The 18,787-nt window shown below is 45.0% G+C and overlaps 1 protein-coding gene across 1 annotated transcript in view; it reads left to right on the top strand.

Moving 5' to 3' along the window:
• Nucleotides 1-17,458, top strand: part of LOC122946223 (mamu class II histocompatibility antigen, DR alpha chain-like) — a 33,827-nt gene extending 16,369 nt beyond the window's left edge. Inside the window, exons 2-5 of the mRNA XM_044305673.1 lie at nt 5,546-5,791; nt 9,856-10,140; nt 11,266-11,419; nt 16,764-17,458. Of these exons, the coding sequence (XP_044161608.1) occupies nt 5,546-5,791; nt 9,856-10,140; nt 11,266-11,411 (677 nt within the window). The 3' untranslated portion in view covers nt 11,412-11,419; nt 16,764-17,458. The remainder of the gene's footprint in view (nt 1-5,545; nt 5,792-9,855; nt 10,141-11,265; nt 11,420-16,763) is intronic.
• Nucleotides 17,459-18,787: the final 1,329 nt, after the last annotated feature.

The following is an 18,787-nucleotide window of genomic DNA, read 5'->3' as shown; positions in this document are numbered from 1 at the left end:
ATTTTTTACGGATCCATGGATACATGGATCGGATCCACAAAAAACATGCGGACGTCTGAATGGAGCCTTACAGGGGGGCTATCAATGACGGGGGGTGATCAGGGTGATCACCCCCCTGTCACTGATCACCCCCCCTGTAAGGCTCCATTCAGACATCCGCATGATTTTTTACGGATCCATGGATACATGGATCGGATCCACAAAAAACATGCGGACGTCTGAATGGAGCCTTACAGGGGGGTTATCAATGACAGGGGGTGATCAGGGTGATCACCCCCCTGTCACGGATCACCCCCCCCTGTAAGGCTCCATTCAGACATCCGCATGATTTTTTACGGATCCATGGATACATGGATCGGATCCACAAAAAACATGCGGACGTCTGAATGGAGCCTTACAGGGGGGTTATCAATGACAGGGGGTGATCAGGGTAATCAGGGTGATCACCCCCCTGTCACGGATCACCCCCCCTGTAAGGCTCCATTCAGACATCCGCATGATTTTTTACGGATCCATGGATACATGGATCGGATCCACAAAAAACATGCGGACGTCTGAATGGAGCCTTACAGGGGGGTTATCAATGACAGGGGGTAATCAGGGTGATCACCCCCCTGTCACGGATCACCCCCCCTGTAAGGCTCCATTCAGACATCCGCATGATTTTTTACGGATCCATGGATACATGGATCGGATCCACAGAACGCATGCGGACGTCTGAATGGAGCCTTACAGGGGGGTTATCAATGACAGGGGGTGATCAGGGTAATCAGGGTGATCACCCCCCTGTCACGGATCACCCCCCCTGTAAGGCTCCATTCAGACGTCCGCATGATTTTTTACGGATCCATGGATACATTGATCGGATCCACAAAAAACATGCGGACGTCTGAATGGAGCCTTACAGGGGGGTGATCAATGACAGGGGGTGATCAGGGAGTGTATATGGGTGATCACCCCCCTGTAAGGCTCCATTCAGACGTCCGCATGTGTTTTGCGGATCCGATCCATGTATCCATGGATCCGTAAAAATCATGCGGACGTCTGAATGGAGCCTTACAGGGGGGTGATCAGTGACAGGGGGGTGATCAATGACAGGGGGTGATCAGGGAGTGTATATGGGTGATCACCCGCCTGTCATTGATCACCCCCCTGTAAGGCTCCATTTAGACGTCCGTATGCGTTTTGCGGATCCGATCCATGTATCCGTGGATCCGTAAAAATCATACGGACGTCTGAACGGAGCCTGACAGGGGGGTGATCAATGACAGGGCGGTGATCAATGACAGGGGGGTGATCAGGGAGTTTATATGGGGTGATCATGGGTGATCAGGGGTTTATAAGGGGTTAATAAGTGACGGGGGGGGGGGTGTAGTGTAGTGTGGTGTTTGGTGCGACTGTACTGACCTACCTGAGTCCTCTGGTGGTCGATCCTAACAAAAGGGACCACCAGAGGACCAGGTAGGAGGTATATTAGACGCTGTTATGAAAACAGCGTCTAATATACCTGTTAGGGGTTAAAAAATTCGGATCTCCAGCCTGCCAGCGAACGATTGCCGCTGGCATGCTGGAGATCCACTCGCTTACCTTCCGTTCCTGTGAGCGCGCGCGCCTGTGTGCGCGCGTTCACAGGAAATCTCGCGTATCGCGAGATGACGCGTATATGCGTGACTGTGCGCAGCGCTGCCACCTCCGGAACGCACATGTGCGTTAGGCGGTCCGGAGGTGGTTAAAGCACAAGAAAAAACTAAAAAATGTGGTACCGTTGTCACCGTAGTGAAACAGAGAATGAAAGGCACAGGTCAGTTTTACTGTATAGGGAACACCGTAGAGACAAAACTGTGGCAGAATTTATTTATTTTTTTCCAATTCCGGCCCATTTGGAATTTGTTTCCGGCTTCCCACAACATTGTATGCATTATTAAATGGTGCCATTAGCAAGTACAACTTGTCCCGCAAACAACAAGCCCTCATACGGCTATGCGAATAGAGAAATAAAAAAGTTATGGCTCTAGGAAAACAGAGAAGAAAGAAGTAAAAAATGGTCCAAGACTCAAGGGGTTAAGATTGTGTGCAAATGCGCATATGATGTGTGGTGCACGCCACTTGCATGCTTTTCCAAAGCATGTTGTTCAGTATTGCAGGACTGTAGGCTGAAATGGGTGCACTTTACAAATGAGCGAATAGATTGTAAGAAATTGATTTGTCTCATCAGCAGGACTTCTTCACCTGTCGGTATTGTCCCCACAGGTGAAGAAGCGCCCACCTGCCGCTAGATTGACACGGGCAGACATTTAGCCCAGCCCTGACAATTTCCTTCTGCTGCTCCAATTAGCAGATCAAGGGCAGAGGCTCTGCTTCAGCTTTGGAGCAGCGACTGCTCAGGTTCTACTACAAGTCCAGGCCTGCAGAGTTACTCCTCTGATGCTGAAGCAGATCCCCTGCCCTTGCTCTTCTAACTGGAGCAGCGGCAGGAAATTTTCAGGGCTGGGCTAAATGTCTGCCCGTGTCAATCTAGCGGCAGGTGGGCGCTTCTTCACCTGTGGGGACAATACCGACAGGTGAAGAAGTCCTGCTGATGATCGACTTGCTCATCTCTAATGAACTTATGATGTTTTCTGAATTGCAAACTGTTAACATGTTTTTGGCAGATTTAATTGATAAATGTACTTCTGAACAAAGTGAGATTAAAGGACCTGTCATGTCCCTAAAAAGAAACTGCCAACAGCCTCTAATTACATAGTAACAGTATATAAGGCCAAAAAAAGACATTGGTTCATCCAGTTCGGCCTGTTATCCTGCAAGTTGATCCAGAGGAAGGCAAAAAAAAAACTGTGAGGTAGAAGCCAATTTTCCCCACTTCAGGCATCAGAATAACTCCCTGGATCCGCGACCCCTCTCTAGTAGCTATAGCCTGTAATATTATTACACTCCAGAAATACATCCAGGCCCCTCCTGAATTCCTTTATTGTACTCACCATCACCACCTCCTCAGGCAGAGAGTTCCATAGTCTCACTGCTCTTACCGTAAAGAATCCTCTTCTATGTTTGTGTACAAACCTTCTTTCCTCCAGACGCAGAGGATGTCCCCTCGTCACAGTCCTGGGGATAGATAGATGATGGGAGTGATCTCTGTACTGACCCTTGATATATTTATACATAGTAATTAGATCTCCCCTCAGTCATCTTTTTTCTAAAGTGAATAACCCTAATGTTGATAATCTTTCAGGGTACTGTAGTTGCCACATTCCAGTTATTACTTTAGTAATTTGCCCTCCTCTGTACTCTCTCCAGCTCTGCTATGTCTGCCTTGTTCACAGGAGCCCAGAACTGTACACAGTACTCCATGTGTGGCCTGACTAATAATTTGTAAAGTGGTAGGACTATGTTCTTATCACGGGAATCTATTCCCCTTTTGATGCAATCCATTATCTTATTGGCATTGGCAGCATCTGCCTGTGTCACTGCCACTTCTGTGAGAAGGTCTGACAGATGTCCTTTTCTACCTCTTGCATGATGTTCTTTGTTTTGGTTTCACTTTCTCATCTCATTTCCTTCTCCCAGGTGTCACCTATTTAGACTAATCCTCTTTCCTTTATATTCCCTCCCATACTGCCTCACTTTGCGGTTTATACTACTTCCTGGATTGAAGTGTTCACTGCTGGAGACTTCTGCTGCTGCTTGTTCAGATAAGTCCTTTCATGTATTGTGCTTCCTTGCTGGCTTGATTCTAGGTGACCCTGACTCCCTTCGTATGAAGTGCAGGGAACCGGTGGTCGTGTCCCCTGACTATTATAGGGTTTTCAGGTGTCACACAGTTTAGGTACGTGGGCATGCAATCGTCTACCTCTGAGACCCTTGTATGTGCTTAGCAGTCAGGGTGAGCTCTTAGGGTTTTATAGGGGTCACCTATATGCTCCTTAGTTTGGGATCAAGCCAGTCGGACATTTATTCATAACTTCCAGCTATCTGCAACATCATCCGTGACATTATGATGCTGCACTTTATAGCATTACCAGGGCTACCTAATGCTAAAACTCTCGCACAAGTGTTTTTTGACAACACCGTTAAGCTACATTGTATTCCCTCTGATGTGGTGTCTGATAGGGGGACTCAGTTTGTTTCCAGATTCTGGAAGGCGTTTTGCACTCGCTTGGGGGTACAATTGTCCTTCTTTTCGGCCTTTCACCCTCAGTTGAACGGACAGACTGAGCGCACTAACCAGAATCTGGAGACATATTTGAGATGATATGTCTCTTCTTGGCTTTGGCCGAGTTTGCTATAAATAACCTTAGACAGGAGTTTACTGATAAGTCGCCGTTCTTTGGGACATATGGGTTCCACCTGCAATTTGGCACTTTTTCTGGTACTGAGACTTCTAGTGTACCTGAAGAGAAAAAAAATTCCTCTTCTTTGTCATCTATCTGGCGGTTTATAATGTCACGGATGATGTTGCAGATAGCTGGAAGTTATGAATAAACGTCCGACTGGCTTGATCACAAACTAAGGAGCATATGGGTGAGCCCTATAAAACCCTAAGAGCTCACCCTGACTGCTAAGCACATACAAGGGTCTCAGAGGTAGACGATTGCATGCCCACGTACCTAAACTGTGTGACACCTGAAAACCCTATAATAGTCAGGGGACACGACCACCGGTTCCCTGCACTTCATACGAAGGGAGTCAGGGTCACCTAGAATCAAGCCAGCAAGGAAGCACAATACATGAAAGGACTTATCTGAACAAGCAGCAGCAGAAGTCTCCAGCAGTGAACACTTCAATCCAGGAAGTAGTATAAACCGCAAAGTGAGGCAGTATGGGAGGGAATATAAAGGAAAGAGGATTAGTCTAAATAGGTGACACCTAGGAGAAGGAAATGAGATGAGAAAGTGAAACCAAAACAAAGAACATCATGCAAGAGGTAGAAAAGGACGTCTGTCAGACCTTCTCACAGAAGTGGCGGTGACAGCCTGACACTGGTTTTTACTGCTTAGTTTGCTGTTCACTAAAATTCCTAGGTCCTTTTCCATGTCAGTGTTACCCAGTGTTTTACCATTTAGTATGTACGGGTGACTTGCATTATTCCTTCCTATATGCATAACCTTACATTTGTCAGTGTTAAACCTCATCTGCCACTTCTCTGCCCAACATGACTCCTAATTGCTGCACCCTCATCAACCAACTGTTTCAAAGTAGGTTACTGCATCGCTGCTTCCATTGACGGAATCAGAGACCTCTGCTGATAAGATACAGACGTTGCCGACCTAAAATTGATTCTGATAACTCATATCACAGTCTTATCTCGGTTATCTCGTGACAAAAGCCATTGAAATCCATTGAAAAGTCAGTTAACATTTTCTTGCCATTTTTTACTTAACGGATTAACCATCTGGTTTAGCTCGGCTGCATCTGTATTTATAACAACATTCTTGACAATCCCTTGAAAAGGTTTTTAAACCATGAATGTAAAGCATGACTGTACAGCCAGACGATCTGTGCGCCATATCTGTGACATTCATCATGTGAATATGTTTTGTTTCATTAGTCGGGAATGTGCTGATTCAGTCGGAATTCTATCAGACTCAGCTTCCAAGCGCAGAGTTCGCTTTCCAGTTTGATGATGACGAGATATTTAATGTGAATTTTGACAATAAAGAGGTGAAATGGAGACTGCCGCAATTTGGAGAGCTGGCCAGTTTTGAGGCTGCTGGTGCCTTGCAGAACAGAGCAGTGATGACTCAAAACCTGCACATATATATAAAGAGATCAAACAACACGGCAGCAAAACCAGGTACAAATCATTAAGAAGCCAATGTTATATCTGAAATACCACTGTACAAAATACAGCCTAAAATAAGCAGACTTCTGATGTTATTGACCTCTCAGTGCAGCATATATTAAAGTGAGCTTTTCAATCCATACTCAAGAATATTGGGTATTTCACATTCATATTTCTTTCATTTAGGTCCCTTTAACACGGGCGAGTATTCCACGTGGGTGCAATCCTTGATTTGAACGCATTGCACCCGCACTGAATCAGGACCCATTCATTTTTTATGGGGCTGTTCACATGAGCGGTGATTTTCACGCATCACTTGCTCGCGCAGCCCGGCATCTCTTCTGACTGTCTTCTGTGCTGTGTGCAGGAAAATAACCTGTGGTGACATCACTCCGGTCATCACATGATCCATCGCATGATCCATCACCATGGTAAAAGATCATGTGACGGACCATGTGATGACTGGAGCGCAGTGATGACCATGTGATGACTGCTGCGCAGCCTAGTATCTCCTCTTATGACAGAACATGGCGCTTGGAGCGCGCGATGTTCTGTGGCCAGACAGTAGAGAAGGAGAGAGGGAGTCCCTCCCTCCTATGACGCGACCGACGCTGAGCCCAATGAAATGACCGAGCTCTGAAGCTGCTCGCACCACTGCCACCAATGAATGTGCGGCTAATTAAAGCAGGAGGAGGGACAGGGGAGGTAATAAACTGCTGCGCCGTCTGAGCGAGTGAGCTCGGCGAATGTCAGCAGCAACCTTTTCCTGAGTGTCTTGTGTCCTCCCCAGCGTCAGCCCGAGCCCCTGAGTCAGTGTGCACTAGTGCACTGAAGAGCAGCCAGCATAGCAGGTACCCGGCCCACACCGTGCAAGAGTGATTAGCCTGCCTCAAAATAAAGGCAGGCAAAAAACATATGTGTCAGGCAGCCAGCAAGATTGCGGTAAATGTGACTCATGATGGACCCCATGTGCCTCACATTGATAGTAAGTGACCCCCAAAGTACCATCTCACATAATGGGCAACATGGGGTTAATGTGAGTTATAGAATACAGGCTACTTATAAGGGTACATTCACATGGATGGTCCGGACCCGTTCCGCAATTATGCGGAACGGGTGTGAACCCATTCATTTTCAATGTGGCTGGAAAAGATGCGGACAGTACACAGTGTGCTGTCCCCATCCACATTTCCGGTCCGCGGCCCCGCACTTCCAGTCCTCGTCTCCACAAAAAAAAGCATGTCCTATTCTTGTCTGCAGCTGCAGACAAGAATAGGAATCCTCTACAGTCATGTGAAAAAATTAGGACACCCTTTGAAAGCATGTGGTTTTTTGTAACATTTGTAATAAAAGGTTATTTCATCTCCGTTTCAACAATACAGAGAGATTAAAGTAATCCAACTAAACGAAGAAAACTGAAGAAAAGTCTTTTCAAGATCTTCTGTAAATGTCATTCTACAAAAATGCCTATTCTAACTGAGGAAAAAGATAGGACACCCTCACATGTATTCCCTCTTAAATTGGCTCAGATCTCACACAGGTATATCACACCAGGTGCACATAATTAGTAGATCGTTACTCTGCATGTTGAATGAGGCTTGCCCTATTTAAACCTCAGACATTTAGTTTGGTGTGCTCCTGACTGTTGAAGTGAGAGTGAGCACCATGGTGAGAGCAAAAGAGCTGTCAGAGGACTTCAGAAAAAAGATTGTAGCAGCCTATGAGTCTGGGAAGGGATTTAAAAAGATCTCAAAAGATTTTGAAATCTGCCATTCCACTGTCCGGAAGATAGTCTACAAGTGGAGGGCTTTCAAAACAACTGCCAACATGCCCAGGACTGGTCGCCCCAGCAAGTTCACCCCAAGAGCAGACCGCAAGATGCTAAAAGAGGTCTCCAAAAACCCTAAAGTGTCATCTCGAGAACTACAGCAGGCTCTGGCTACTGTTGATGTAGAAGTACATGCCTCTACAATCAGAAAGAGACTGTACAAGTTTAACTTGCATGGGAGGTGTGCAAGGAGGAAACCTTTGCTTTCCAAGAGAAACATCGAGGCCAGACTGACATTTGCAGAGATAAAGTTGACAAAGACCAGGACTTCTGGAATAATGTTCTTTGGACAGATGAGTCCAAAATTGAATTATTTGGACACAACAGCAGAGGACATGTTTGGCGTAAACCAAACACAGCATTCCAAGAAAAGAACCTCATACCAACTGTGAAGCATGGAGGTGGAAGTGTCATGGTTTGGGGCTGCTTTGCTGCAGCAGGACCTGGTCAGCTCACCATCATAGAATCCACGATGAATTCTACTGTGTATCAGAAGGTGCTTGAAGAACATGTGAGACCATCAGTTAGAAAATTAAAGCTGAAGCGGAACTGGACCATGCAACATGACAATGACCCAAAACATACTAGTAAATCAACCAAAGATTGGCTGAAAAAGAAGAAATGGAGAGTCCTGGAATGGCCAAGTCAAAGTCCAGATTTGAATCCCATTGAGATGCTGTGGGGTGACTTGAAAAGGGCTGTACGTGCAAGAAACCCCTCAAACATCTCACAGCTGAAAAAGTTCTGCATTGAGGAGTGGGGTAAAATTTCCTCAGACCGATGTCGAAGACTGGTAGATGGCTACAAGAACCGTCTCACTGCAGTTATTTCAGCCAAAGGAGGTAACACTCGCTATTAGGGGCAAGGGTGTCCTATCTTTTTCCTCAGTTAGAATAGGCATTTTTGTAGAATGACATTTACAGAAGATCTTGAAAAGACTTTTCTTCAGTTTTCTTTGTTTAGTCGGATTACTTTAATCTCTCTGTATTGTTGAAACGGAGATTAAATAACCTTTTATTAAAAATGTTACAAAAAACCACATGCTTTCAAAGGGTGTCCTAATTTTTTCACATGACTGTATATAGTGCCGGCGATGTGCGGTGTCAGTGTTTTGCGGTCCGCTTAATATGAGGCACATGGATTGGAAGTCAAAATTCATAAGACTGTGCCAATAGCAAGTGACTGTTCGTGTAGCTCAGGGATGCTCAACCTGCAGCCCCTCAGCTGTTGCAAAACTACAACTCCCAGCATTCCCAGACAGCCTACAGCAGGGCATGATGGGAGTTGTAGTTTTACAACAGCTGGAGGGCCGCAGGTTGAGAATCCCTGATGTAGCTCATGCATTAACCCCATGTTGCCCATTATGCAAGGATATGGATACTTGGTAGGGTTATTATGAGGCACGTGGGGGTTTTATCACTAGGAACGGTTGGACCTGTGCCTCACGTTAACCCTATCATGTATCACTTTGGCAGCTTCCAATCGGAGCCATGGCAAAAGTCCAAACTATTAAAATATTTAAAAAATATCTCCTATGTGGTGAACAGAAAAAAATAAAAACTGAGCCATTCGGAATTTTTTTGTCACCTTGCCCCCCCCAAAAAATAGGATAGGACTGTTCTATTATGGGCCAAATGTTGCATAAAATGCGAAATGCATGCGGCCTTGTTTTTTTTTTTTCGCGTGGTATCGAATGGTATTGAGTATCGCAATACTTTTTCATGGTATTGAAATCGAATCAAAATTTTGGTATCATGACAACCCTAGGTTACATAGCATCATAAATCATTATAATGCTATGCGACTCCGGCAGTGCTGGGAGGTCAGGACGGGAGCTGCCGCATACTCACGCTGCGAGTCCGATGCATGGAACTCGCTCATCTGTGTGTCTAGGTTACTATTATGGTGTATATGCACATACAAATGGTACCAATAGAGTCCCTTGTTTCCAATTAGTGCACAGCAAAATCGTTCACGTTTTACCATGAATCTCAGAAAGTTGCTGTAAATCCAGTTTTCTCATGAGGTTATCAGCTGCATGGCACATGAGAATTTATCCTCACTTGTCCTGTGAGCGCTCTATTTAATATGCAAACAAATATACTTTATGTGTAGAAATTGTGAGGTTTCATTTTATTTATTTTCTCATTTCATACACATCGACAAAATTATTTCAGAATATATCAGAATTTTAACCTAAATTAATCGGGTAAAGAGATAATTATTCTTATCTATGTTTGTCTTCCAGTCACTCCTATAATACACATTTTCACAGAGGAACCCGTAGTCCTGAATGAGCCCAACAAACTGACTTGTTTTGTCAAGGAAATCTTCCCACCAGTTATCAAGATGAGCTGGCTGAAGAATAATGAGCCGGTGACGGTCGGAGTTTCAGACACTGACTATTATTTTGCATCAGATTTGACGTATTACAAATTCCTATACTTGGCTACCATCCCAGCAGAGGGCGACGTGTACACCTGCTCTGTAGAACATGCGGGACTCCCTACTAACCCCACCAACAAGTTCTGGTGTAAGTAACACCATAAAAGGTGCATTTATACTTTCATATTACACATACGCTTTAGTTTTTTTTATCATTGATAAAATGGTGCCCGCATACTTAAAGGGAACCTGTCACCTCCAAAAACCATCCCAAGCCTCCAGCAGTACCTGAGAGTAGTCCGCGGTGTGTTTCTGATGATCATTTTCGTTCAGCAGTCAGATGTGGTAAAAGCTCTGAAAACTTTCTTTTATTCCCTGCCCATGCTATTTTCTGGTCATGCTTGAAGTCAAGGGGGCAGCGGCCTCTTGAAGTTGCGTTAACCACGCCCCTTTCCCTGCTCCTTCGCTGTGACTGACAGCCGGCAGTTCGGCTAGCTTTGCCGAACTCTCTGCATAAGCGCTGTCAGTTCTTATGATCCTGCATGCAGTACTTTAATTTTTCTGTCTAAAATAACGGATCTTTGACGGAAATGGCACAAACGGATGCCATATGTACATAACGAATGCACAGGATCGTTTTTTTTTTTCTTTATTTTTCTGTTCTTTTGATGGCAGCTGTTCAGCATGGTGAATAGTGTTGAGCAAATTGAATTCCATAATTCGATCCGAATTGCAGAATAAATTTGATTTCGTCACAAAGCCGAATTTGCTTGTGTTTCATGGTAGCAAATCGATAAAAACTGAAATAGTGAAAAAAAAATGTATACATACCTGATCCATTTGCTTGCAACGGGCCTGTGGCCGCCATCTTGCTTGAAGATCTCTCACGAAAGGCTGTGCACGGTGATGTATGACGTCACCACGAGCTGCACAAGATTTCGCGCCATGTTTCAAGCAAGATGGCAACCTGTCGCGAGCAAATGGATCAGGTAAGTATGTATAAGTATACTGACTTATAATGCTATGTGTCTCTGCATGACCTTGTTTCTACAGGATCATAGTGACATAAAGCTGTCATTGTAATTCTGTAGCAGTAAGGTCGTGCAGATGCACGCAGCATTATAAAACCAGTATAATACCGTGCGCTCCTGCAAGATGAGCAGTGTCCAGAACGGAGGATCACGCTCCCACACGGAGAGTGATTTCCGCACAGGACACGCTCGTGTGAAACAGCCCTGTCTGTAATGTCTCATAGTTTACCTTTGTCTTTCAGTTCCTGAGGCGCCCAGTCATCTGTCAGAGACGTCCGAGAATGTCGTTTGTGGCCTGGGCCTAGCGGTTGGAATAATTGGAATCGTTGCTGGCATTTTTCTGATCTTCAAAGGACTAAGGAATAATAATCAAAATAGAGGCCGCTGATCTCCCAGGTATTGTCTACTCTGTTTCACTCACGTCAAGACCTAATTCTATTAAATTTACATCCCAGAATTAGATTGTTCATATTTCTTATCAGAGGTCACAATAACGCCTGTACAGGCAATTTTACACTCTGAAAAAAAGTGTCATGCATATTGTAACGGATCTCCTGGCACCCTGACTGGGTACCTCCGTTGATGGATGCTCCTAGCGCTTCCGGAGGACTCCAAGCCCTCCACTCGACACCGTAACCACCACAGGAACCAGGAACAGGGACAGCTCTTACAAGAGCTAGTAGTTATAGCCAGGGGAGTATAGCAAATCTTCAGCGTATAGCAATCCCCAGTGTCGATCAGTTACCCAAACACCAGCCTCAACATGATGAAGGGTAAAACAGGAACTCTTTATTGAACACAGAAGCATTGACTTATATACACATTTTCCAACAAGGGTACTACCCCCGTGGACCTGGTTGGGAACTGAGGACATGACATAGCAGCCAATCCTTACAGTTTAAACACAAAAACTATACATTCAACAAACACAATGGCATTGCCTGTGACGCACTCAATAACAGAATAGGCATTGTCTTTACAAATACAATTACCAAAACACAATGGGCTCTGCCTGTGATACAAATTACCAAACATAATGGGCTAACTTAATCACTCACAGGCGGAAAACACTAATCTTTCCCCAAAACACAGAAAACACCTCAAAACCCCACATATCCCCATAATTTATACATCCATGGATAGCTCTGATCTAGGTGAACAACATATCCAAAAATCACCCAGATCAGAGCAGGGGTACCAGAATTCCATGGAAGTCACATTTGTCCGACCGCAAGCATGGCTTTCCTGCCCAAAACAGTTCCACAGATTTAGGCTGTGCGGCGGGTCTACCTTCTCCTTCAAAGTTAGTATATGGGCCATAATCCTGAGGCAAGAGGCTGGCAAACAGGCCCCTCCAAAACCCAGTGGCGAGGTTATTTTCGCCACACATATTAATACATGGAGCCTATCCCTGCTAGTAATGTGCATGCTGTGAACAGTCATTTTTTTACCAGCAATTATACCGGTAATTTCACGAGAGGCAGTTTGTACATGCGATATTTAGGTTCCTGTGATGTTGCTGAACATCTTTTATCCAGCTTCCTGCTGATTGGATGTCAGCAGTACTGGTAAGAGAAGTTTAGCTGCAAACTGGTCCAGATTGGAGGCAGCCAGCTAGAAACATCTGACATGAGCAGTGGACACCACTGACCTTAGCTTCTGGCATCCAAGTAGTAAGACTACGAAGAAGACTGTGCTGCTGCATTCTTCTAACTATGGAGCCAGATCAGAGGTGAGGAAAGAAGGTCACTGCCAGACGAGAGGTTAGATTCTGGTGTCAAGACTCAAAAGAGGTATGATGAAGTGCTGATTACAGAACAGCTCATTATGGGGTTAATCATACTGCTGATGGGCCAATGTAATACTGGAGATGCAGAACACTGATAACTTGGTGCCTGTGCAACTCAAACAAGATGTGGATTGATTGAGGCAAACATAACATCCTGACAACACTGCACCAGCATGCCCTGGCTGAACAGCTGAGCCTCTGATTGTTCTTCTGTCCCTCACATCAGGTTTGAGAGGGACAGACAGAAGATACTGGTACAGTCAGGATTAGAGATAAGCTAAGTTTTTGAAAATTCTATTCGGATGCTTCACCGAATTTCGCCAAGAAATTCAGTTTGTTGCGAATTAATTTGTCACAAAGCGAGTTAAATCAGGTCTATCCCGGCCTGCAGTTAAACTTTAGGGAGAGTGTATCTCGGTGTACATCAATGTGCATTGCGCAAACATGCATAGCTAGTCCTTTCTGGTAGCAGATATCGTGCGTCAGAATGACAGGCAGGTCTCATATATAAACGTGTGCATTGTCGTGCAGGCCACCAACATTTCTAGCTAACCCCTAACTAAACCAAAAGAAAAGCATACAGCAGCCTTCAGTAAAGAAAAAATATTGCTGCGCATCCCTGCAGGAGATGTGACCAAATAACTCTTTACTGGAACAAAATAAAGATATAGAGACAGCGGCAATAAAGTAGTGGAGGAAAAAAAAGTTTTTTCAATTCATGTGGTGGCAGTGCAAACACATGCTTTTGAATCCCTTCTGTTAGCTGTAGAACTACTGTGCATCACTATTAAGCCTCCTTCACATGTCAGTGTTTTGGTCAGTGATTTCCATCAGTGATTGTGAGCCAAGACCAGGACTGGAGCTACACAGGCATAAGGTATAAGGGAAAGATCTGCACCTGGTCTGTGTTTAGAGCCGCACCTGGGTTTGGCTTTGAAATAATTTACCAAAACACTGACGTGTGAATTCAGATTTAGGCTCAGTTCAGACTTCAGTTATTTGGTCAGTTATTCTTATCAGTTATTGTCAGCCAAATGCAAGTGTCGGTCAAACCCACAGAACAGGTGTAGATCTACTCATGATACCTAATCCAAGAGAAGTCTTGGCTCCTGAATTTGGCTCACACTCACAAAAACTGATAGAAAAAACTGAAGTGTGAACTCAGCCTTAGGGCTGTTTCACACGAGCGAGTCCATTGCGGGAATCGCGTTCCGTGTGTGAGTGTGATCCTCCGCTCTGGACTTGCAGGAGCGCACGGCATTATCATGATTTATAATGCTATGTGTTATAAGGGAAAATAATACAATCTTCAGAAAATCAATCCCAAGCCCGAACTTCTGTGAAGAAGTTCGGGTTTGGGTACAAAACATGCGCGATTTTTCTCACGCGAGTGCAAAACGCATGACAATGTTTTGCACTCGCATGGAAAAATCGTGCATTTTCCCGCAACGCACCCGCCTCTTATCCGGGCCAAAAATATGACGCCCGTGTGAAAGAGGCCTTAAATAGAACTAAGTACAAAATATTACCTGTCCTCACAAACAAAAGATGGGCTGGGTTCACGTCTTTATTATCTGCTTAACAGATCCTGATAAACAGATCTGCTAAGAGGATGATAGAGATGTGATGTCAACCCAGCCCTATAGGGGTTGTTCAGGGGCATAGCTATAGGGGGTGCAGAGGTAGCAGTCGCTACCGGGCCCAGGTTCCTGAGGGGGCCCAAAGACCCTTGTGCTGCATAAGAAGACACCATTGTATAGAAAGTGCATGCTGATCAAGTTACACATTTGGCTGTAGGGAAGGGGTTAGGTCAAGAATTTGGCATGGGGGAAGGGGGGCTGCTGTTTTAATTTTTGCCTCAGGCAGCACAAAGGCTATGTGCTCCCCTGCCTATGGCCACAAAGCACTGAGGGAAGGGGGGCCCAGGCTGAATTCTTGCACCAGGGCCCATCAGGTGTGCACCACCAATGAGGCCAGGTGAGGCAATTGCCTCAGGCAGCACTAGGTAGGGGCAAGAGGCGGGCAGCGGAAGGGCCATGGGCAATGAATGCTTTCATTGTGGAAAAGCTCATCTCTACATATTCAACTGCATCGCTGTACTCAGGACTGCAAGTCAGTTGAATGCAGTGACGGTGCATGGGAGCAATGTCTCCGTGGCCCACCGTTTCCTCTAATAGGCTTTAGTCCTAGTTCATGTAGCCTATCAGGGGCCAGTGTCATTATTATTGTGCTATCTGAGCCGGGCTTGATAGAGCGCAGGGCACAGACTAGAAGAAGTCCGAGTCTTGTATCGCATCACTGACAGCAGAATGGAGGTAAGTATTTGAGTTTATTATTTTTATTTGTTGGGCCACAATGGGTTGGGGGTCATTATTTTGTCAGAGAAAGCAATATGGGGACATTGCACTGTAAGAAGGAGCATTTTTGTACTGGCACACATTATAAGGGGGGCACTATGGGGACATTTACTGTACTGGGAGCCCTAAAAGGGGATAGTTTTTTGTACTAACACTTGTTATAACGGAGCATTTTTTTTGTACTGGCACATAACAGGGCATTTTTTGTACTTAGTGCACATTATAAGTGAGCATTTTTTTGTACTGGCACATGTCATACGGGAGCATTTTTTGTATTGGCACACATAAGAGGGTATTTTTACACTGCCACACATTATAAGGGAGCATTTTTGTACTGGCACACATTGCAAGGGGGTCGCCGTTTCAGTTTTTGCCTCAGGCAGCAGAAAGGCTAGGTGCACCCCTGGGGCTCATTAGTCTTTAGCTACAACCCTGTCAGTAGGTCACATTATTTAGGGTTTCGGGACCTCCTAACATGTTCTGAATGAACTGTTCCTGGCTCTTATTTTAAATGACAGCTATCCATGCTTCCTTCAATGGAATGAGAGCCAGACAGGGGCATAGCTATAGGGGGGGCAGAGGTAGCAGTAACTATCGGGCCCGAGAGCCTGAGGGGGCCCAAAGACCCCTGTGCTGCATAAGAAGACACCAGAATTATAAAAAAGTACATGCTAGTCAAGCTACTGCTTTGGCTGGAAGGAAGGGGTCAGGTCAAGAATTTGGCAAGGGGGGGTGCTGTTTCAATTTTTGTCTCAGGTAGCACGAATGCTATGTGCTTCCCTGCCCCTAGCCACAAAGCACTGAGGGAAGGGGGGCCCAAGCTGAACTCTTGCAACAGGGCCCATGAGCCTTTAGCTACGCCCCTGGGGTTGTTCCATATTGCTTCCATAGTGAGATGGGACTAAGCACTGGCCTCGGTGGCCAGAGTTCTGGAAATGGCCAAGTGGCTGGCACTCTGTTGTTTCCGTAACTCTCATAGCAGTGCATGGCAGCTGCATAAACAGCCTAGGCTATGTTATTTCTGCAACTCCCAGATTACGGACACAGCATTGTATGTTGTGCTTCCACTATCTTCATAGTCCCCCATGCACTGCTATGAGAGATACAGTGACAGCCGAGCACTGGCTGTTTTTGTAACTCTGCCTCCCCTGGCTGGCGGGTTAGTCCCATCTTGGCCATGGAAATAGTGAGATGGGGCAACACCTTTAAATAGTATTTTCACCAGTCGTCGGATATAATCCTTTTCGATATTTGTTTTGGTTAAATGACATATTTTATTCTATTTTTGCCATTTTTCAGTAACTTTCACTATGTAATGAATTCATGTAATGGGTCGGCTTGTGACTGGAACAGCATACCATATCTCCTTGTGTACATAGGGGGTGTGCTGCCGACAATGGTCGTCCGTGCCCATGCAGAACGATGATTGCTGCGTGTAAAGAGCACTGATCAACTTGCTATATAGTTCATTGGCGCTCATTATGGCAGAAAATCTGTACATGTAAAAGGGCTCTAAAAGAAAACAGAAGTTGTGATATAGCGTATAGCTAGTGTATAGAAAATGTATTAATATATTAAAAAAAATTTCTTCCAGCTTTTATACTACATCAGCAAATCATCGCCCTACACAGATGATCCAACTATCCCTAAATGTTGCTGAAGGTCTGAGCTTCTATAACGGCTGATATGCAGATTGAAGATATGGCTGCCCTGCTTGCCCAGTACTATGGAGGACCTGTCTCTAAATTCTACCTGCGGTTTTTTGTACGCTTCCTTTTTTGTAGGCTGTGCCAGGATTCACGGATACAGTACATGCCTTGGCTTGAAAGTCTGTGTAAAAGGCGCTCTTTGGAATTCTCTTTACAATGTGCATATTGGCACAACACACAAAATGTATATTTCCTTTGTAAATAGGTGTTTGTTTCAATTTAATCATCTTACTACGGTCGGCTTCTGCACTTTCAACACTATAATCATATCACTGATATTTGCTATTGAATCATGTAACAGCTTTGTACAACAGCAATGCAGGAATATATTACAGGATCTGTCCATGAAGTCATCTATAGGATGTTTTTAGGTCCAGTAGGACATTTTAAAGTTGCTTTAATAAAAAAATAAAAAACTTTTGTAAAAGTTCCAGTCAATTTTGCTAACGAAAAATATCCTGGAAATTCTCTCTGTCGAATACTATACATCAACTGTCCTAAAGGGGTTATCTAGGAATAATTATCTGTTAAAGGGGTTAACCTATGATTAATGTGAATAATAAAAATCAGACCACATGTAGTACATGACAATCAGTTTCTAAGCCAGAAAGCCAGAACCAGCCCTGTACCTCCCATTGTTCCAGAGATCTCCCCATTCATTGCTCTGCTAGATCTATATCAAGCTGGCAGCTCAGGGGAGTGTCCTTTCTCAGAGGGCGTGTCCTTTTGCTGCAGCTGTTGGTAGTTGAAGGAGGGAACTGAGCATGTGCACCCACCGCACTGTGGAGAACAGAGAAATTAGAAAAAGAACGAACAGCAGGTGGCGCTATACAGATGGATTTTATTGACTAACTCAGTAGCTATAATACATTTTTAATTACATGCCATTACAAAAGTATTCACATCCAGGTGCTGTTTTGAAAAAATGTAGAATATTTTTCTTGGGACAACCCATTTAACTGAAGGTCCCCAGCCTGCATTAGACTGGGTTCACATCACCTTTCCTTTTCCGTTCATCTGGTCAGTCAGAAGAACAGGAAAAAAAAAAAAAAAGATCCTGTATTTTAAAGGGGTTGTCCTCTTTTTACTATTGATGACCTATGCTTAGGATAGGTCATCAATATCAGATCGGCGGGGGCCCGACTGCTGGCACCCCTGCAAAGCAGCTGTTTGAAGTGAAAGAGGTGCATAACAGCATAACTAATGCTTAAAGGGGTGCTCCGCTTTTTACTATCTTCAGGATTGGTCATCAATATCAGATCGTCAGAGGTCTGACTCCCGGGACCCCCAGCGATTAGCATTGTGTTTTTATATGCCACATTACACAGACAGACATACTTGCACTGTAAAGAAACAGAGGTGAAAAAGAATACAGGGTCATCGTCCGGGACCACTAACAGCAAACTCTAAACCTGCTCCCTATCTTCCTTTACCAGTCCGTTTAGTAGACCTAATACTACCCCAGGCGTTTGCTAGAGTCCACCACAAGGTCAGATTAAGTTAGCTGCCAGGTTACTGTCATGACCGGCGTGCCGATCACATACGTGACGCAAAGGGAGGGAAATGGGAAGGCCCTGTCCAAGGGAGAGGGAAAGGTGGTGACCCCTATCTCACCTTGAGGCTGGCACCTGACTGCCCTGACGTCCCTAGACGGGTTCCTCACCCGTACGCCGATCACGTGCCTAAACCCTGGCTTTCCCTGAGATGAGCCCTACGTAGTGAATATGGCGGTGGGAACACTAGTCCACACCACTAACACTAAAGGAAAACACCAAGGAGAGGACAGACAATACAGACAAACATATAATCCCAGGTGGGCGACAACAAACAACCAACAGGGATCCGGAGGGTAACGCTCTGGTACGACAACCAGGAATCACAGCTACACAGCTCCAGTGGGTCAGTATAG

The sequence above is a fragment of the Bufo gargarizans genome, chromosome 9 (assembly GCF_014858855.1).
Source record: "Bufo gargarizans isolate SCDJY-AF-19 chromosome 9, ASM1485885v1, whole genome shotgun sequence".
NCBI classification, from domain to species: Eukaryota; Metazoa; Chordata; class Amphibia; order Anura; family Bufonidae; genus Bufo; species Bufo gargarizans.
This window is presented reverse-complemented; position numbering and strand designations above follow the sequence as displayed.